The following is a 20,826-nucleotide window of genomic DNA, read 5'->3' as shown; positions in this document are numbered from 1 at the left end:
CAAATGGAGACACCACCAAGCACCATCCATACAGGAGCTGGTTCCCAGCTGGGCCTGGGGGGGTGAGAGGGGCTGAGTTTCCTGGGCTGAAATTGCCCCAAAAAGGGGAATTTCTCCAGGCTGGTTGCTAATTCACAGCTGATATTTCAATTATTGCTCTCCCAGGTGACAATAATTGGGTACATGTGGAAGCTCATCACATTTCTGTCCCACCCCGCTGTCCCCGCAGGGCTCAGCTGCAGCCCAGACCGTCCTGGCAATGCCAGCAGGCTCTGTCCTTGCTGCCACACCTGGGACGCTGTCACACATCCCACAGGCTGCCCGAGCCCAGGTGTCCCTGCAGGGCTGTGCTGGGCACGGACAATGACAGTGGCATGGCCAGGGACACGCCGGGCACAGGAGGGGATTTTGGGGAGGGGGAAACGAGGAGAGAGGGCTCAGGGGGAGCTCTCTGTGCCGCGGGCTGTGGGAATTCGCGATTTTCCCCCTAAACCGCGGCTGCCCAAGCCGGGCAGGTGGAGGTGACCCACTCGGGACCGCCACCCTGCGCCGGGGGTGTCTCTGGGTGCCCACGGGGATGCAGAATGGCAGCGCAGCCCAGCCCAGGGCTGTCCCCGGGGCCGTGCCGAGCCGGGCCGGGGCTGGGCGCTGCCGTGCTCCGAGCGAGCGAGGGAGGGAGGGAAGGAGGGAGGGGCGGCTGAAGGGATTGGCCGCCCCCAGGCAGAGCCGGCCCCGCCGGGCGCCGCTGCCCGCGACATTCGCCCGCCCGCAGCTCCCGGGGCGGCCGCGGCTCCGGACCATGGACCGGCTCAGCGGTAAGGGACGGACAGACGGACGGGGGGACGCGTATCCCATTCCATTCCATCCCATCCCATTCCATCCCCGGGCACAGCGCGGAGGGCGCCGGCGATGCCCGTGCCAGGCGCAGCGAGTCGCGGGTGGCGCATCCATTGTGGGACCCTGCTCCAGCAGGGCTGGCCGGGCACCAACTGGAACCAGTTTCTCTTCGCTGGTGGGATGGGTAAACCACCAGCAGCCTGCAAGGGAGGCTGTGGGGTGTAAGCGCTCGTTAGGGGAAATTGTGGTGGTGGACAGGGAGGTGACGCTCCCTGCTGGGGTCAGAGGGTTTCCCTGTCCGGGAGTCTCCCAGAGCCGCGATCCCCACCCTGCTGGGTGCGAGCAGCTCCTTCCCACACGCGTGGGGCTCCTGCCTGCAGCCCGTGGCACCGCCGAGCTCCTGGGCTTTGATCTGGGATCTGTACGAACCTGCCAGGGCTTCGGGCCAGCTCTGCAGGGAAGGTCCCTGGAAGGAGCGCGGGGAGGTTTGCAGGGGGATTGCTCCTTGCTGGGGCTGCACAGGGGGAGCAGGTGGTGACATGACGGAGCGCGGGGTGCTGGCCCTTGCCCTGTGCTGCAGAAAGGTGGCCAAAAGCCATGAGAGAGCGGCCAGGGCCGTCTCTGGCTGCAGGAGCGCGCTGGGGTGCCCGGGCGGCTCAGGAGCGCTGTGGGTGCAGCCCCAGGGCAGCACCCGCGGGTCAGGAGTTCCCTTTGCCCATGGAAAAGGATGGGGTGGCGTTTCCGCGCTGGAAACGGCTCTGAGGAGGTTGGGATCGCTGCAAACACCGGCACGGTGTCAGTGGCTGCAGCCCGGGAGGGGACAGGGACAGGGACAGCCGTCCCCGGGTGGCTTTGCCCGCTCTGGGGGCAGGAGGAAGCTGTGGCAGGAGGGACAGTGTTGTGCAGTGACACTCGGTGCCAGAGCTGTCCCCCAGGGTCCCAGAGGACATCACTGCTGGGGACAGGGGGGGCACAGGGGCTCTGCTTCCCCATTCTCGCTGTGTGAGCTGATGGGAAATTCCCTGTTTGCACCCCAAAAACCAAACCTAGGACCTCATGGCAGGGAAGGAGGGGATGCCCAGCTGCGGGAGCCGTGTCTGGCCATGGTTTGGGCTCTCCACACGTTGTCCCTGCCAGGGAAGAGCCGTTTTACCCCCCTCGCTGGTGCCTGCCTGCTTTGTTTTGAGTGCTTGTGATGAATTGCTGTTGGCACCTGGATGGCTCCTCGCTAATGGAAACCCCCTCCAGCCCCTCCTGCTCATCAGCCAGAGCTGCTGGATCCCTCCTTGAGGAGGGAAGGTTCCCTTCCCCAGTGAAAGGGGGAATGGCGTTAGGCAGGAGCTCTGTGCCCATTCCCAGCCTCTGGCTGCTCTCTGGCAGCCCCTTCCTTCACCTGGAGCTCTGCTCAGGCCCTGCTGCATCCTGATTTTATCACCTGCCAGTTTTTTCTCGTGCCCAGAGCATGGCCCAGCTCTGCATCAGAGGCTGACAGGGGATCGGTGCTGTTGGCAGAGCTTTTCAGGATGTGCTGATGGAGATCCCAGCTCCCACAGCGTGATTTGGGAGGCGATCCTTTGCTCAAACACGCCTGTGCTCACACGTGGCTTCTCCTCCCTCATTAGTGCCTCTTCCCTGACCTTTTGAGCCACCACAATGCAGGTCCTGCCCCAAACTTATCTGGGCTCTAAATCCAGCAGAGCCGGGAGATGTGTCGGGGATAAACTTGGCTCCAGCTCGCCCACAGGAATGGGGAGGCTGCAGGAGGGTGGGAGGGAGCCGGGATCATTGCTGCCTGCGAGGAGGGCTCTGGGTGCTGGGGAGCACAGCCCGGGGCAGCTGTTAGCGCCGAGCTCTGCTCTGCATTGCAGCCATTCCTTCCATGGAAAGCGGCCACCGCCTGTTCCTGGCCCGGGGGAGGTGGGGAAGGGGCTGAGGTGGCTAAAACAGGATAAGAGGTGGGATGCTGCTGCTGATGAAGAGCTGGGCTTGTTTGCCCCTCTGGGTTTTCCAATCTGCTGTGTGCAGCGCTGGCCATAGCGGGGAAGGGCTGGGTCTGTGTGAAGCCTCCTGGCAGCTCTGGAGGGGAGGGACACTGTGGGACAGCATCCCCCAGCCAGGAGCCCTGGGGACTGTCCTATCTGCCTGCACTGCCTGGAAAACCTGCCTGTCCCCCACTCTTGACCTGGAAATGCTCTTTTCCTGTGCAAACGTGCTGAGCTGCGAGGCTGCCGTGCCCTGTGCCGTGCGGCAGAGCTCCCACGGGCCTGCAGGAGGTTCCTCTCCTGCCCAGGAAAGCTTTGTTCAAGGTTTGGAAGGAGCTGTCTCATCCCAAGCAGTGGGAAGCCTTCTCAGAGCAGAGCACTGGGCTCAGCCCAAGCTCTGCCTGTTGTTCAGTGGCCAAATCACTTGCTGGGGACAGAGATAACAGGGGAGCAGAGTGGAGGCTTGAAGTGGTTTCTGGCTTCCCAGACTCGTGTCCTAACCCCTTAACCCTTCCCTGTTATCCAGTCTGGCACAGCTCACACTCCCTCCTGAGGAGCACATCTCCTCCTGCATATGAGGAACCTTCAGATGACCGACACAGCTCTGTGTCCTGTAAAATACCCATTCAATGTCCCTGTCCCAGGCCGGCGACAAGACAATGGGGCTGGCACCCTTCCACTGCCAGCCCTGCACAAACAAGGGGCTGGCACCCCAGCAGGGCACCCAGGAGGTGACAGAGCAGGGAGGGCACCCGTGCCTGTCATCACCCGCAGGCGCTGAAAGCAGCGGCATTTGGGGAGCTCAGGTCCCCGGGGGCATTCTGGGCTGACAATCTGCAGTGGGGAAGGATAAAATAACCTCTGAGAGCCTCCCCCCGCTGCAGCTCCTTCCATTCCTGCTCCTGATAAAGCCTCCCATGGCATCAAAGGCGGCTCTTTGGCAGGCAAGGGGAAACACTGACATTTCGTAACAGTTTGGAACAAAAACAGCTTTGCTGCAAGGGGTTTCCATGCTCAAAATAATTTTTTTTTTTCTTTTTTTGAAGTGGTTTTCGTGTGCATTTGATCCTGGAAGTGATAAGAGGGAGCTGGGGGAGACGCTGGTATGCTCTGATTGCTGCCAATTAGCAGGAGATGTGTAAGGAGCACTTTGAAGAATGGCTTTGGCTTTCTCCGGGGTTTTTTTTGGTTTTTCTTTTTTTTCTTTTTTTTTTGAGCATTAAACCCACCCAAGTTTGTGATGGAGAAACAGCTGCTCATTTTATGTGATCCAAAATTTTGGGAAATCGCGGTTATGAAGGACAAGAACAAGAAACAGAATTTAAGTTTGAGAGCTGGTTTTGGTGTCCTGGAGTGAAAAGCAGGTGAAGCAGTCCCAGCACTGCTGGAGCCACCGGAGCAGTCGCTCCCACCTTGTCACCGGGACATCGCGGGTCTCCTGTCCCTGCCGCCCGGCCCTGCAGGGGTTAACCGGGTAGGAAATGCTCTCCATGGTGGCCTTGCCGCTGCACCTGATGCTCCCGGCCGAGCTGGGCAAGGGAAGGAAAGGGAAGGGCTGAGAAAATAACGCTCATCCTGCTGGCCCAGGGTGCTCGGGGCAGCGCGGCCCCAGCCCCGCACACGGGGACCCTGTGCTGTGCCCCAGCCTGGGGACATGGGGACAGGGCTGAGGGGGCCACTGAGAGGGTCTCAACCCCCCCGGCAGGGAGGGGGACTCGTGTCCAGCACAGCTCTGAACTCCTGGGCATTGCTGGGGGCAGGGCAGGGAGGCCAGGGCTGGGTGCTGGGCACATCTCCCTGCCCCAGCCCCAGGATATTCCTCATTGGCACCTGTGGGTTACCTGCCAGGATATTCCCCACTGGCACCTGTGGGTTATCTGCCAGGATATTCCCCACTGGCACCTGTGGGTTATCTGCCAGGATATTCCTCATTGGCACCTGTGGGTTACCTGCCAGGATATTCCTCACTGGCACCTGTGGGTTATCTGCCAGGATATTCCCCACTGGCACCCGTGGGTTACCTGCCAGGATATTCCCCACTGGCACCTGTGGGTTACCTGCCAGGATATTCCTCATTGGCACCTGTGGGTTATCTGCAGGGATATTCCTCATTGGCACCTGTGGGTTATCTGCCAGGATATTCCCCCCTGGCACCTGTGGGTTATCTGCCAGGATATTCCTCATTGGCACCTGTGGGTTATCTGCCAGGATATTCCTCATTGGCACCTGTGGGTTACCTGCTGGGATATTCCTCATTGGCACCTGTGGGTTACCTGCCAGGATATTCCCCACTGGCACCTGTGGGTTACCTGCCAGGATATTCCTCATTGGCACCTGTGGGTTACCTGCCAGGATATTCCCCTCTGGCACCTGTGGGTTATCTGCCAGGATATTCCCCACTGGGTTCTCCTCCACCAGCTCTGTAAAGAAGGATCCCCATCCTGCTGCTGAAGGATTTGGGGAAGTACAGTGGGATTTGGGAAAGCAGATCCTGCAAATCCCTGGCATGCCCTGCTTTGAGGTGAGGGTTGGGATCCTGCTCTCCTGCTCAGGATCCTGTCACAAGCTCCCCAGGTGACTTTTCCTCCCAAGAAGATGTGCCAGCTCTGGTGACCTCCCCACATCTCACTCCTGCAGGTTGGGAATTGCATCCAAGGTGTTTTGGACCTTGGCTTTGGGGAATGGGGATGCACAGGACATGGGGAAGTGGTTTTTGGGGTGCAGAGAGCTTTCCACCCCCACCAGAGGAGATTTTGGGGATATGGGGGCTGGATCCAGCCCAGGGTGGTGGTGTGGACTGGTGGGAATTGGGGTTTCCCACTAGAATCCCTGCAGTTAGCTGGAATCCCTGCAATTAGCTGGAATTCCTACATTTAGCTGGGGTCCAGCTCTCCTGGAGGCTGAGGTTTGGAGGACACCAAGGGCTACAGGGAGGTGACAGCTCCAGGTCCCCACAGGCAGGGAGGTGTGACCCAGGGAGGCTCCCCACTGCTCTGCCCACCACAGAGGGTGGGCACAGGGCTGGGGCACCGTGTCAGGGCCTCTCCCAGTTCTGGAGAGGAGTCCAGGCCAACCTGTTGCTGGAGTTTGTTTGGAAAAGGCCGACACCAAAATTTTGGTTGGAGGAAACACAGTTTACTCTGGGTCCTGAGTAATCCTAACATCTCTCCTCTGCCTGAAGCTTGTTTTTTATACATTACTCAGCAGGTCTCGCCCCTGCCTGACTATTCCTTTAAAGGGCATCTCAAACCTCTCCTTTTCATTCATTATTTACATGTGTTTTCCAGCCAGCAGCCTCTGAGCCCAGCTCCCAGGCTGGAGCATCCTGCCATGAGCCTGCTGAGCCTGGCACCGAACACTGAAATGTGGTCTGGGGCTGGCACTGGGTCCTAAAGTGCAGTCTGGGCCTGGCACAGACTCCTAAAATGTAGTCTAGGAGTACTAAACCTGCTGCATGTGATTTTCCAGAGCTGATCGTGTTGAGCTGGAGCTCAACCCCTCGTGGCCGGGTTAGGAGCAGAGTGTGGAGGCTCCCTGTGCCTCTGTGGGGACCCAGCAGGGTCACTCGGATCTCTCCCCTGGGTGGTTTTATTTGCTCAGCATCTCTCTGTGAGAGGGGTGACCCAGGAACCACCCCCTGCTCCTCTGGGCCAGGGGGATGGAGTTTGCTTTGGGTGAGCTAAAGCAAACAGCCACAGCCTTCTCCAGGAGGCAGAAAAAGGGGGGACAGCCCTGGGGAAGGGGTCCTGCCACAGCCCTGGGGGGCATTGGCAGCCTGGCTCGCAGGGAGGCGCTTGCCGGTGATTTAATCACGGGTTAATCATTACCTGCAGCACTCAGAAGCGGCCGTGAGGAAGGACATGCCCCGCAGGGGTTGTCCGGGGCTGGTGGCACTGCCTCTGTCCCTCTGGTGCCCCATGGCTGTGCTGGGGGACACTGCCCACGCTGGGGTGCCCAGGGGAGTGTGCGGGGGAGATCTCCCAGCCACAGCCGTGCTCGGGGTGCGGCACGGCCAGGAGAGCCCTGAGCCGGCCGGGGGTGAGCCCAGCGCCGCTCCCTGGCCCGGGCTGGGATCCCAATTAATGCTTGTTCCCATTCAATCCTTGTTCCCAAATAATGCTTGCTCCCATTTAATCTAATTACCCGGGGAAGAGGCTTCTGTGCCCCCCGGAGTGAGCGGTGGCTGCTGCAGGGTGTGAGCTGCCAGGGCCACCAATGCCGGCGATAATCTTTGCCCTCTGCACGCTCCATCAGCTGTAATTACACTTCATTCAGGAGTCCCGGTTCCTCCCCCAGGAGGGGAGCAGGGTGTGAGAAGCTGCCTCCTCCGGGCAGGGCTGCGCTCACAGGGGGTGTTTGGAGTCCTGCTTGTGTCCTGTTCCTCTGTGCAGGGCAGAGCTGGGGCTCCAGGGGGGTCCCACAGCTCTTCTCCCCCTTTTTGGGGGTGCTGAGGGCTCAGAGCCCCTCTGTGCAGAGACCAGGGTGGGACAGGCTTGGGAAAGGCCAGGCTGGGGGAGCAGCTCTGGGCTGGGCTGGGCCAGGCCAGGAGATAAAGCTCTGGGCAGGCTGTTTAACCTGGGGAGAGGAGCCTGAGCTGGCCGGGGCTTGGGACAGGCCCAGGACCCTCCGTGCCCCTGCTGGAGTGAACGGGAGCCGAGCTGGGAGAGGATCCCCAGAGCTGCTGCCGGGGCTGGGCTGTCTGCAGCACTGATGGAGGAGGGACAGCAGGCACAGCCTGGCACCCTTTGTGCTTTTAACCCTTCTGCTGGCACAGCCTTTGTGCTTTTAACCCTTCTGCTGGCACAGCCAGGGCACCCTTTGTGCTTTTAACCCTTCTGCTGGCACAGCCAGGGTACCCTTTGTGCTTTTAACCTTTCTGGTGGCTCATCTGCCCCTCTCCCAGGATGGAGGAGCCCTCCAAGCCCTTGTGGAAGGGGAGAAGCTGCTGCTCTGGGGGCAGAACTGGGGGCTTTGTGCCTTCTCGAGCAGTCAGGTTCCACATTCACCTCCCAGCATTGATTTTCCAAGGCTATCAGCTGAGGATGTTAATTACTGCCAGGCTCTGATGAGGGCCCCAGGGCTGTGCATGGCTGCTCTGCCTGCATGCTGGAAGTGCTGGGATTTGAGATTTGAGCTTGCCTCGTGTTCCACATCAACCAGGGGTGCTGCAGCACCCAGAGTGGGAGCAGAATCACAGAGTTACCCCAGTGAGGGGCAGCTGGGAGGCCAGGGAGGGCGGCAGGGCCCCGGAGCCAGCCCTGGCTGCTCAGTGCTGCTGGAATTGTTGGATGCAGAGTCAGAGGCTGCCCCATCCTCCCCACTCAAGGGGCCCTTGTTTGCAGAGAGGAGATGATTCATGTGCACCCCCTCAGCAAATCTTCCACTCTCAGGGGATGCTGCCAGGGCTCAAGAGTGATCATTGATGGTTGGCTCTTCCTGAAAGCCCCAAGGCCTGGAGCAGGACAGGCTGGGAGGAGGAGGAGGAGGTGCTGGTGGCATTTTCCAGGCTGCTGTTCCTGGCCCTCCCAGCCCATCCCAGTTTGCCCCACACCAGCAGGTGCTGAGGGATGGGAGCAGAGCCTGGCTGGCTCCTGCCCCCTCCAGGGCCCTGTGCTGCCCCTCTCCTGCCCCTTGGCAGGGCAGTGGCCGTGGGCAGGGTGCAGGCAGCTCTGTCCTGCTGTCCCCTGCACAAAGGAACAATTCTGGGAGCACCGAGGCACTTCCTCATCCCTGCTGGGAAAAAACCTCCTTGGAGTGGGGATGGGAACAGGAGCTGCCCTGGGAGCTCAGCAAAGTGGCCGTGGGCTTCCTCAGAGAGCAGCAGTGCTGGGGCTGGAGGGGGCTGCCAGCATCTCACCCCTCTGGTGCTGCCATCCTGGGGCACCCAGCGAGGCCTGGGGACACCTCCCAGCGCTGCAGGGCTCTTGCAGGTGGCTGCACACCCACCTGTGCACAGGTGAGCAGGGTTGGTGTGCTGCAGAGAGTGACCCTGGGGCTGTTTGTGCACAGGTGAGCAGGGTTGGTGTGCTGCAGAGAGCACCCTGGGGCTGTTTGTGCACAGGTGAGCAGGGTTGGTGTGCTGCAGAGAGTGACCCTGGGGCTGTTTGTGCACAGGTGAGCAGGGTTGGTGTGCTGCAGAGAGCACCCCGGGCCTGTTTGTGCACAGGTGAGCAGGGTTGGTGTGCTGCAGAGAGCACCCCTGGGGCTGTTTGTGCACAGGTGAGCAGGGTTGGTGTGCTGCAGAGAGCACTCCTGGGGCTGTTTGTGCACAGGTGAGCAGGGTTGGTGTGCTGCAGAGAGCACCCCTGGCACTGTTTGTGCACAGGTGAGCAGGGTTGGTGTGCTGCAGAGAGTGACCCTGGGGCTGTTTGTGCACAGGTGAGCAGGGTTGGTGTGCTGCAGAGAGCACCCCGGGCCTGTTTGTGCACAGGTGAGCAGGGTTGGTGTGCTGCAGAGAGCACCCCTGGGGCTGTTTGTGCACAGGTGAGCAGGGTTGGTGTGCTGCAGAGAGCACTCCTGGGGCTGTTTGTGCACAGGTGAGCAGGGTTGGTGTGCTGCAGAGAGCACCCCTGGGGCTGTTTGTTCCACCTGTGCACAGGTGAGCAGGGTTGGTGTGCTGCAGAGAGCACCCCGGGGCTGTTTGTGCCACAGGCACCTCCCTGCAGGGCTCCTCCAGGGCCTGGGGTGTCCCTGGTGCTGTCCCCTCCTGTTCAGGGCACCCAGGAGCTCCCAAGGTTGGTTTGCTGGGGTGGCAGCTGTGAGGAGCCCTGTGCTGGCAGGCAGAGCAGCCGAGGGCCCTGCCCTGCCAACAGGAAGGATTTATTTGTGCCTGGGTTTTATTTTAGCTACAAACAATGGCTGTTACTCCCAGCATCCGATTTCCCCCGGCCCCAGGCATCACCTGGTGCAGGAGGAAGCGTGGCCGGAGGCAGGGGAGCTGTGAACACAGGATGGGGGTCCCTGAGCACCTCCCACCGCATTTCAGAGCTGTGATTCAGCATCTCCCGTCCCCAGGGGAGCTGTGAACACAGAATGGGGGTCCCTGAGTATCCCCCACCACATTTCAAAGCTGTGAACACAGGATGGGGGTCCCTGAGCAGCTCCCACTGCATTTCAGAGCTGTGAACACAGGATGGGGGTCCCTGAGCACCCCTCACTGCATTTCAGAGCTGTGAACACAGGATTGGGGTCCCTGAGTATCCCCCACCACATTTCAGAGCTGTGAACACAGGATGGGGGTCCCTGAGCAGCTCTCACCACATTTCAGAGCTGTGATTCAGCCTCTTCCCCTCCCCGGGGCTCTCTCAAGCTCCAGGCTGAGCTTTTCTTGGAGGTGAGACCTCCATGGGCTTGTCTTATCTCTCCCCTTGCTCAAGCTGGGTCTCTCTACACCAGGAAACTCCTGCTTTGGCTTGGCCAGAGACTCTTCCTCCTCCTCCTCCTCCTCCTCTTCCTCCTCTCTGTGGGTTACTGGAGCAGGACCCGGTCTGTGCTGCTGTGCTGGGGCAGAGCCAGGGAGGCTCTGCAGCTGCAGCCCGGGACCAGCCCTTATCTGTGTGCTGGGAAATGGCTCCCTGAGCAGGGCAGCACTTGTGGGCTCTAAAAATAGAGCTGGGCTGGAGAGGGGGCTGCAGGGGCTGCAGGGGATGCAGGGGATGCAGGGGATGCAGCTCCGTGCCTGGTGCTGCTGCCAGAGCAGGATGTGGCAGCCCTGCCCCGGTGTCCTGCATGGCACCATGTCCTGCTGCTGTCCCCTGGGCCACCCTGGGTCCCCCAGCCCCTCCAGGCCTGTTGGTTAATGCTAAAGCCATCGGCTGCCACGGGTCCTGGCCTGCCCAGGCCCAGAGAGCTCGTGGACATCTCCCACCCTGCCTCAGACGTGGAGAGGAGGGCATTGCTGGTGTCCCTGTCTGTCCTGGGCTGTGCTCCCACAGGTTTTGGATGCAGGAGAAGCCCCAGCAGAAAGCAGCAGGTGGGAGCCACTTGCCAGCACGGCCTGGAGGTGTCCCAGAGCAGGGGACACAGGCTCTGTGTGTCACTGTGGTCACTCTGACAGCCCAGCCCTCCTCCCCACGGCCCTTTGCTGTCCTGCTGTCCCTGTCCCCGGGCTCAGAGCCCCCAGTGGTGGCACCAGTGCCCACCCCAGCACAGGAGATGTGTCCCTGTCCCCTGTGCTGGTCCCTGCCTGCCAGGTGACCTTGGGTGTCCCACATCCCCTGCTGCCCCCCTGGAGCAATCTCCCCTCACTTCCTGCAGCCCCCCCATTAATTTCCTTCAGCCTGGAAGCCTAACGAGCATAGGAAATGAATTCCTTGCCTCCCTGTGCTCCCCCAGGCTGTGCCCTCCTGGGATCACAGGCCTCTTTGAGTGCCCCCTCCCTCCCTCCCCCGTTGTATTTTGGAGGATGTTTAACAAGGGAGATGGAGGGGACAGCTCAGCTGGGGGAACAAAGGCGCCTTCAGAGCTGCGTGTCCGTGCTGAGTGTGCCCAGCTCGGGGCACTGCTGCTGAGCCCAGCCCCTGCCAGCAGCCCTGGCACCCCAGGGGGGTCCCTGTGCCCCCTCCCTGCCTGCTGGGGCACTGTTGATAGGAACCAGGCTGTGCTTGGGGCCCTGGCTGGCCCAGAGCCCTGACACGAGCTGCTGCCTGTGATGGGACGTGTCCTACATGTGGCTGGGATGGGGGTGCTGGTGACACCATGGGCTGGGGTTTGGGGTGTCCTGGGAGTGGGGGGATGCTGCTGACCCCATGGGGTGGGGTTTGGGGTGTCCTGGGAGTGGGGGGATGCTGGTGACACCATGGCCTGGGGTTTGGGGTGATCTGTGAGTGTGGGGGATGCTGCTGACCCCATGGAGTGGGGTTTGGGGTGTCCTGGGAGTGGGGGGATGCTGGTGACATCTCAGCCTGGGGTTTGGTGAGCTGAGGAAAGCCGGTGCAGGGAGGAGCCTGCGCAGTCCCTGTCCCCTTTGTGGGAGCTGGTGGCAGAGCTGGGGCAGCAGGAGAGGCTCAGTGACTCCCGAGATGTTTGCAGCTGCTGGCTGGACAGGGGAAATGTGCCTTTGGGTCCCAGCTGCTTCCTTGCAGTGCCCTGCCCTGCCCAGCCCTGCAGGGAGCACGTCCCACCTTCCTGGAGAGCACCAGCAGGAGCCTGATCCTGTCCTGCCTGTGCAGCACCCTGCAACACCCCAGGGAGGGTTTTCCTCCCTTCCCTGCCTCCCTGTAAGGCAGAGGGGCCTGGGGCTGGGTGCTTACCCCACCCAGGGGGCTCAGCAGTCCCCACCATGGCAGGGGTGTGCTGGCAGGGGCAGCAGGCTGTGCATGGGCAGGGCCTGTCCCGTGGCTGTGGGGGTCACTGCAGCTCCAGGAGCAGGAATCCATTCCCTGTGGTTGCCTTCTCCTTCCCCAGGGTCTGAGGGGTGCTTGTGTGTTCTCCTGGAGCAGTGCTGAGGCTTCTCCTGCTGCTGGGGCTGCCTGTCCTGGCTTGGCTGGGCACTGCCCAGTGCTGTGGCCAGAAGGGCTGATCTGGGGCTCAGCTTGGCACTAGGGAGGGAGGAGGAAGCAGGAGGTCTGTGCAGTGCAGGGAGGCAGGAAGAGCCACATCCTGCCCTGTGTCCTGGGATGGTGGCAATTGGGGCTGGCACGTTGTCTCTGTGCCCAGGGGCTCATCTTGGCTGGCACTGCTCTTGCTGGGCTCCCCTTCACCTTTAAACACCAGCTGCTTTCATTGTGCTGCTTTTATTGTGCTGCTTTCATTGCGCTGCTTTTATTGTGCTGCTTTCATTGTGCTGCTTTCGGCTCTGTGTTCCTGACATGAGGAAGGAGGATCCCATCAGAGCTCAGAATCCTTCCCTTCCTCTGGGAGATAGCCTGTGCCAGCCCCTGCTGTGCCAAGGAGCAGTGTGGGGACAGCTACAGCCCAGCCAGGCTGTCCCCACGCTCTGGGGCACACACTGTCCCCTCCTCGGAGCTGTCCCCATCAGTCAGCACGTCTGAGCTGCCTCCAGGGTGACCCCTGGCCTCTGTTTCTGTCCCTGGAGACCCAAAGCCAGCTGTGTGCCACCCCAGCTGTGCTGAGATGTTTGGTGCCTGCCAAGAGGAGGATCCTGCACTGGGAGCAGCTGCAGCTCTTTCTTTCTGCCCCATCCAGAGCTCCAAGTTTGCTGGAGTTCCAGCCCATTTTGCCTTGTCTTAACCCCAGCATCCCAACCCTCCCTGGCTGATGGGATTTTCCCTGCTCCCCTCAGTGCTGGACCAGCTCCTGCCAGAGCTCAGTGTTCTGCTCAAGCTGCTGGACCACGAGTACCTGAGTGCCACCACCCAGGAGAAGAAGCTGGCTGTGTCCACCATCCTGCAGAAGCTGCAGCCACCTGCAGGTCTGTGTCCCTCTCCCGTGGTGGCCTTGGCTGTTCCCAGAGGTGTCCCCAGCAGGGCAGGGATGAGCCCAGCACCTGCTCAGCCCTCTCAGGGCGCTTTGCTTTCCCTTGTGAGCCCCTCCCTGCCCCCGGAGCAGGGCTGGCGTCAGCGGTGCCCCGGGGCCAGCAGGGAGGGCTGCTCCCTGCGGAAACGCTGCTTCCAGAGCCCTTCCTGCCCGGGGTTGTGCTGAGCACGGGGGTTTCCGCCGGCGCTGTGCACCTGGGCCTCCACAGAGCCCCCGTTCCTGCTCTCCTGGGGGAGCCACAGCAGCCCTGGGGGTTGTTCCTCCCATGCCTGCTCCGTGTCCCTGGGATTGGGGGCACGAGGGGCGGCGGTGCCTGCCCCAGGCTCAGAGTGTCCCCCTCAATTCCAGGGAAGGATGTGGACTACATGTATGTCAACACAGCATCCCTGGGCAATGGCACCAGCTTCGTGGAGTCCCTCTTTGAGGAGTTTGGTACGTGTGGCTGAGCTGGAGGGGTGCCCTGGGGGTCATGCCGGTGCTGGGGTCCCTTGGAAGAAGGGTGGCAGCTACATCCTTGTGTCCAGAGTGGGCACCATCGCTCTGGGTGCTTGTTCCTGCTCCCTTGGGGCTGTTTGGGGGCTGGCCATGAGGGAAGCCACGCTCCAGCTGGGTTTAGCAGTGATTCCCATCTCCCAGCACCTCCCCAGGGCAGGGCCGTGGATGGAGATCCCTGCAGGGCACAGCTGGGATGTCCATCTCTGCTGTCCTGCTCCCCTCACCCTCTGTTTATCAAACCGTGCAGACTGTGACCTGCGGGACCTGCAGGACATGCAGGAGGAGGAGGGGGACACCAATGACGCTGCTGGCTTGGAGCTGGCAGGGACCCAGCCAGCCAAACCTGTGAGTGCCTGGCTGTCCCCGAGCCAGCTCTGCGTGGGGAGGTGACAGTGGCCAGAGTGGGACCCTTCCTGTGCCCTGCTGGGGCTCCTGCCCTGCTGCTGCCTTGGTTAAAGCTGGAGGTGTTCCTGCTCTAGGTTCCTGTGGATCCTGCTCCTCCTCTGCCCACCACTCCCCCTCCTGAGGATTACTACGAGGAAGCTCTGCCCCTGGGCCCTGGCAAGGCCCCCGAGTACATCACCTCCCGCAGTGAGTCCTGCTCCAGCCAGGCCAGCAGCAGGCTGGGGGGAGCCCCACGGGCTGCTACTGCATCCTTCACCTGCCTGACACCCCAGGCAGCTCTCAGTGGGCTGTTCTGCTCATCCTGGGGAAGGAATTGTCACTGCTCCCACCTGCAGCACTCCTGTCCCCCTCCCTTCCATCCCACTTGCTATTGCAAGGAGTTGTTTGCTCCAGCCAGATTGGGAGTGAGGTGATGGGAGGGATCAGAGCCATGGGAGGAGCAATGCTGGGATGCCCTGGGAGGGTGTGCTTGGCTGTGCCCCACCGAGCATCCATGAGGGAAACCAGGGTGTACCAGCCCCAGCCCCCTGTGCTTCCCCTGCAGACAGCTCCAGCCCCCCCAACTCCATCGAGGACGGCTACTACGAGGATGCAGACAGCAGCTACCCTGTCACCAGGATAAACGGGGAGCAGAAAAGTTCCTGTAGGTATCTGGGTGTCCTCAGCAGCGAGGGGAGAGCTTTGGCAAGGTTTGGGGCTTGAGCAGTGGGCTGGGGGCTGCTGGGGTTGAGGCTGGAGAACCTCAGAGAATCAAACCAGCCCGGGGCTCTGGACAGAGGCACCTGGGGCTGGCTCTGGGCCCACGAGCATCCTGCTGGGATTCCAAGGGAAGTGGAGGTGGCTGCTGCCCAAGGCTGCTGTTTGCAGAGGATGCCAGGGAATCCACCTTTCCTGGCACCCAGCTCTGTCTGGAGCTGCTGGGCACAGGGAACCCTGGCAGGGTGTGTGGCACCTTTTAGGGTGACTCCGCTGCTTTCTTCCAGACAATGACTCGGATGCCATGAGCAGCTCGTACGAGTCCTATGACGAGGAGGAGGAGGAGGGCAAGGGCCAGCAGCTGACACACCAGTGGCCCTCGGAGGAGGCCTCCATGAACCTGGTGAAGGATTGCCGGATCTGCGCCTTCCTCCTGCGCAAGAAGCGCTTTGGGCAGTGGGCCAAGCAGCTCACCATCATCCGGGATGGCAAACTGCTGGTGAGCCTGGCCTGGGGGCACAGACACCCCTGGGGGCTTGGGAGGGCGGCTGAGCCCAAGCTGAAGGAACAAAAGCACCATCCAAACAAAGCCCCTGCCCCAAGGCTGCCACACAAGCAGCAGCTGCCCTTGCTTACTTTGCAAGGGAACAGACAGCTCCCCTGTTTTTGGGACACCATGAAGTGAGAGGGCACCCTCAGATGAGCCATCTCCATCTGTGCCACCAGCGAGGGACCCTGAGACCCCATGTCACCTGTGGGACCCCCAGCACAGCAGCCAGCCAGCCAGGCAGGTTTGGCTGAGCCCTGAGCAGTTCTCTCCGCTTCCCTCAGTGCTACAAAAGCTCCAAGGACCGGCAGCCACACGTGGAGGTGCCCCTGCCCACCTGCAACGTCATTTATGTCCCCAAGGACGGGCGGCGCAAGAAGCACGAGCTGCGGTTCTCGCTGCCGGGCGCCGAGGCGCTGGTGCTGGCAGTGCAGAGCAAGGAGCAGGCTGAGGAGTGGCTCAAGGTACCACAGCTCCTGCCAGGGGCATCCACAGAGCCCCCTTGGCATCCCCCCTGCCCGGGCTGGGGAGGGGGCTGTGCTGGGAATGGCTTTGCCCCGCTGGAAGGGGACGGGGGCTTTGCTCCTGTCCCTTATCGGCCGCTTCCCAGGGCTGGGCGGCTCCGGCGCTGATAGCCCCGGCTGGGGGATGTTTGCTCTCCCCTTCCTCTTCCCCAGGGCCCTTTCCTGCCTTTGTTCAGGGCCGGGAAGTGGGGGCTGCGGGTGGCGGGTGGGAAAGGAGCCTCTGAGCACACCACTGACACAGCTGTCACCCCAAATGTGGGAGAATGGGGGGGGTTTACACACCCAGGGCACACCACACCTTAAACAGGGGGGTCATGAGGTGTTCTGTGCTGGCAGGGTGATGCTGTCTTGGCATCTAAGTCTGTCCCTTCTGAGATTTCAAAAAACCCCTGACAAAATCCACAAAAGTGGTTGAAGTGTTGAAGGGGCCAAGGTGTGAGCAGTCCTGATGTGGGTGTGCTGCCCTGAGCTGTGGGGACCAGGATGTGTCCCCCTGGCTCTGGTAGTGAAGGAGCTGAGCCAGGGAGGGCAGCCCTGGCCCTCGGGTCACTTTGAAGTGACAGCTGGGGCTGTCTGTGCAGGTGATAAAGGAAGCCAGCAGTCCAGCAGCAGGCGGGATGGAGGCCCCCACCTCCCCAGTGATGCCGTGCAAGATGGAGCTGGACAAGGTGATGGTTTCCAGGGGCCCTGTCTGGGAGCTGTGTGGGGCTGCTGTGGACAAACGTGGGGAGCACGGGGTTGGAGGACCCCCGAATTCCTGGGGCTGCATGAGGAGCCTTTCCCATTCTCACAGCAGCTCTGCAGGGCTGGGAAGGGGAACAGGAGCTGGAAATCCCAGCCCTGTGCAGGGGGATGAAGGGCTGGGGTGGTGCTGATGGGATTCTGCTCTCCCACAGCGGCTGTCCCAGGAGAAGCACACCTCAGACTCAGACAGTGTGGCCATGGGGGACACCGGGTCCCCAGCCACCCGCAGGGAGCACGGCGAGCACGGTACAGTCCTGACCCCACTGCCCACCCAGCCAGGGCCAGCTGTGTGCCCACAGCTGGGCAGCATCCTCTGCAGCCAGGGGGGATGGCAGGACACGCACCAGGGTCACACAGCTACCCTGTCCTTCCAGGGAAAGGCAAAAAGAGCGGCCTGGCTGACCTGAAGGGCTCAATGAGCCGGGCAGCGGGGAAGAAAATCACCAGGATCATCAGCTTCTCCAAGAAGAAGCCATGCCCTGAGGACACCCAGGCCTCCTCCACCGAGGAGGACATCCCCTGCTGCGGTTCGTGTGGGCTGGGGGCAGAGATGGGGCTGGGAGTGGAGTGGGATCAGTGGGGAGTGACATCCCCCACGTCCAGCATGGGCTCACTGGGGGGGAAATGCTGCCCAGGCCTGGTTCTGCAAATTCCAGTGATGAGTAGGCAAGGAGTCACCCCTGTCCCCAAAAACAGGCTTGAGGGGACTTTGTGGTACTGAGCTGGCAGCTCCCCTGGGCCCAGCTGGTTGTCTGGGGGGAAACTGAGGCCCAGGAGGGCTGGATGAGCAGGAAGCCGTGCTGTCAGCTCTGTCCTGTCAAAGCCTGCCTGCGGCACAGCCGGGCGGGCGCTGATGCCCTTCCCTCCCCAGGCTACCTGAGCGTGCTGGTGAACCAGTGCTGGAAGGAGCGCTGGTGTCGCCTCAAGGGGAACACGCTGTACTTCCACAAGGACCGCTCGGACCTGCGCACCCACGTGAACGCCATCGTGCTGCGCGGCTGCGAGGTGCTGCCCGGCCTGGGCCCCAAGCACCCCTTCGCCTTCCGCATCCTGCGCCACGGCCACGAGGTGACGGCGCTCGAGGTGAGCAGGGGGCGCTGAGGACAGCATTGCCAGGCTGGGGGAGCGGCCCTTGGGGTGATCGGCGCCCCTTGTTTTGTCCTCGCCTGGAAAGCTCGGGCACCTGTTGGGTGAGCTGGGGGAGCTGCATGGGGACTTGGTCATCAGCAAGGATGAGGGGCTGGGAGCTGGGTGTGCACCCCAGCTGGGTGTGCACCCCAGTGTGGACCACTTCCTCTGTCCTCCAGGCAAGCTGCTCTGAAGACCTGGGCCGCTGGCTGGGTCTCCTCTTGGTGGAAACAGGCTCCCAGACAGCCCCAGAGGCCTTGCACTACGACTACGTGGATGTGGAGACCATTGCCAACATTGTGACAGCCGTGAGACACTCCTACCTGTAAGGCTGTGTGCCTCCTGCAGTGCCAGGGGCTGGGTGCTGGGCTGGGCATGGTGATCCTTGGCCCTGTGGAGTCTCAGAACGGGCACAGGCTGGGCTGTGGTTTGTGGCTGGGATGTCAGGGACAGTCAGTGCCCCAGGGGTTGTTCCCTAGGGCAGCATGGGAAGCTGAAAGGGTTTCATCAGTGCTGATGCAGGGTGTGTTAGGGTGGGGTCGTGAGATGCAGGAATCTCTCTGAGCTGGAAAGGTTCCCTGAGGGGCTGGCAATGATGTTCTGGAAAGGAAGACCCCACCCCTCCTTCTGCAGGTGGGCCAGCTCCTCCCAGGATCAGCGAGCAGACTCCTCTCGGGTGGTGTACGACGATGTCCCCTATGAGAAGGTTCAGGTGAGCACAACTTCATGGCTCATCCTCTCCCACCACAGTGGCCCAGGGTGATGAGATGGCCCTGCAGGTGTCCCAGCAGGGGGATGGCCCTGCAGGTGTCCCAGCAGGGAGATGCCCTGCAGGTGTCCCAGCTGGGACATGGCCCTGCAGGTGTCCCAGCAGGGGGATGGCCCTGCAGGTGTCCCAGCAGGGAGATGCCCTGCAGGTGTCCCAGCAGGGAGATGCCCTGCAGGTGCCTCAGCTCTCTCTCCTCCCAGCAGGCGGAGGAGGAGCCGGGGCGGCCGGGGGCTGCTCAGGTGAAGCGCCACGCCTCGTCCTGCAGCGAGAAGTCGCGGCGGGTGGACCCGCAAGTCAAAGTGAAGAGACACGCATCCAGTGAGTCCCCGGGCCGCAAACCTCCCCAGGGCTCCTGGCCAGTTCCCCTCAGGGATGTGGGTGGGCTCGGCTGGAGCGTGGTGCCATCGCTGCAGCCCTTCATGGGCTCTCCCCGTGCCTGCAGGTGCCAACCAGTACAGGTACGGCAAGAACCGGGCCGAGGAGGACGCCAGGCGGTTCCTGACGGAGAAGGAGAAGCTGGAGAAGGAGAAGGCATCGATCCGCAGCGAGCTGATGCTGCTGCGGAAGGAGAAGCGGGAGCTGCGGGAAGCCTTGAAGGGCAGCACGGGTAGGTCGGGGCCATGGGAGCTGCCAGGCGCTCGGGGACCGAGCACAGGGACACCGGGCTGGCCACAGGGACACGGGGGCCGGGAGCTGGGCTGGCTGCAGCGCTCTGCCAGCCCCATCTAGTGTCCCCGTGCGGAGGATGGGTGGATTCTCCAGCGCTGAGCTGGGCGGTTGTGCAAGCAGGGCAGAGGCTGCAGGAGCTGGAGCAGCGGGTGGCGGAGCTGGAGGAGCGCTGCCGGCAGAAGGAGGAGTCTCGGGTCGATCTGGAGCTCAAGCTGACCGAAGTGAAGGAGCAGCTGAAGCAGTCGCTGGCAGGAGGGCCGGCCCTGGGGCTGGCCGTGACCAGCAAGGCTGAGAATGGGGTATGCATTCCTTTCTCCTCACTCAGAGCTCCAACTCCTGCAAGAAACAGTGGTTGGGGTACTGTGGGGAGCAGCAGAGGGGAGAGGGGACATCCCTGTAGCTTTGTCCCTGTGAGGACAGAGGTGTGTGAGTTGGATTTGGTCACCTCAACTTTTATCTCATTACAGTTCATGCTTTTTTTTTTATCTGTTGTCAATGCTTCCTGAGTTTCCTGAGCTTTTCTTGCTCCCGCTTTTCCACAGGAAACTACAAACAAGGCAAACGGGAGCCCCCCTGAGCACTTGGTCCCTGTGAACTGTGCGGCAGAGCTGAGGAAGAGAAGCCCCTCCATCATCCCTGCCAACACGGGCAGCGTGCTGAGGAAAGCCAAGGTCCTGCTCGGCTCTCCCTCTCCTCCCTGGCCCCCCGGGAAATCTCAGTTTTTGCCCCTTGTTTAACCATGGAATCATGGCAGTGCAGGGCTGGGTGGGAGAGGAAAATGCTTGGAAGATGCTGAGTCCAAAGCCCCCAGCAGGGAGGGATGCCTTGAAGTGTTGCTTTTCCAGTGATGTCTCCTCATCCCTTTTTATTGTTTTTCTTCCTTTCTCTGCAGGAATGGGAAAAGAAGCAGACTTAAGTCAGCCTGCCAAGCCCTGAACACACAGTGGGGATCACGGAGGAGCTGCCAGCCCCCTTTCTCTGAGACACTGGGAGGGTGCAGGGAAGGCGTGGTGGAAGAGCTGCTCTGCCAGCCCCACCATGGCACCACCACCTCTACAAACCAGGGGAAGGGGACGGGAGGGGACTGGGGAGGCGGGTGGGGAAGGGGAGTTCCTTGTGGATCAGGGTCACAAACTGCTGTGAAACCCAGCTCTGGGGGAGCCTGCCCTGGAGCCAGGAGTGTGACACAAACTCTGCGTGCAGGAGGAAGGAGGGGAGAGGCTGGGCTGGCAGGTGGCACTGCCCAGCAGGTGCTCCAGTTTTGGGGATCAGCGTGTGTCCAGGCTAACACCTGCCAAAGCAACCATGGACTCCTTGGGGTTTTTGGCCCCCTCAGTTTTGGGATTCAGGAGCTGCTCAGGACCAGCCACTTTGGAGATGCCAGTTGTTCACCCTGCTCACTGCTCCCAGCTCTGCAGGGTCTCATCTCAGGGTTCCTCATGGCTCAAGCTTGCTGGGACTCAACCAAGTGCCTTTGTCCAATATTTCCTTCTTGTCCTCCAGGCAGTAAGGGTGAGGGCATGCCGCCTTCCCTTGGAATGAAGGAAGCTCAAGTGTCAGCATTGGAAAGCAAATTAACAGTGGGCACCTTCT

At 61.6% G+C, this 20,826-nt stretch overlaps 1 protein-coding gene across 2 annotated transcripts; it reads left to right on the top strand.

The window, feature by feature from the left end:
• The first annotated feature begins 741 nt into the window (after positions 1–741).
• AFAP1L1 (actin filament associated protein 1 like 1) lies at positions 742–20,297 on the top strand. 2 transcript variants are annotated; one of them, XM_077186295.1, is made up of 19 exons: positions 742–815; positions 13,063–13,191; positions 13,605–13,688; positions 13,999–14,096; positions 14,231–14,342; positions 14,701–14,799; positions 15,140–15,351; positions 15,684–15,863; positions 16,505–16,591; positions 16,820–16,913; positions 17,042–17,194; positions 17,539–17,750; positions 17,975–18,120; positions 18,429–18,507; positions 18,768–18,882; positions 19,007–19,171; positions 19,354–19,532; positions 19,776–19,904; positions 20,126–20,297. In XM_077186295.1, the coding sequence occupies exons 1-19, from the start codon at positions 800–802 to the stop codon at positions 20,147–20,149; spliced, it is 2,313 nt and encodes a 770-aa protein (XP_077042410.1). In that variant the 5' UTR covers positions 742–799; the 3' UTR covers positions 20,150–20,297. The 2 variants fall into 2 exon arrangements, with proteins under 2 accessions (XP_077042410.1, XP_054499183.1); XM_054643208.2 differs by having other exon boundaries at positions 18,765–18,882.
• The last annotated feature ends 529 nt before the right edge of the window (positions 20,298–20,826 follow it).

The sequence above is a fragment of the Agelaius phoeniceus genome, chromosome 15 (assembly GCF_051311805.1).
Source record: "Agelaius phoeniceus isolate bAgePho1 chromosome 15, bAgePho1.hap1, whole genome shotgun sequence".
NCBI classification, from domain to species: domain Eukaryota; kingdom Metazoa; phylum Chordata; class Aves; order Passeriformes; family Icteridae; genus Agelaius; species Agelaius phoeniceus.
Note: the sequence above shows the minus strand (reverse complement) of the source record. Positions and strands in the feature narration are given on the sequence as shown.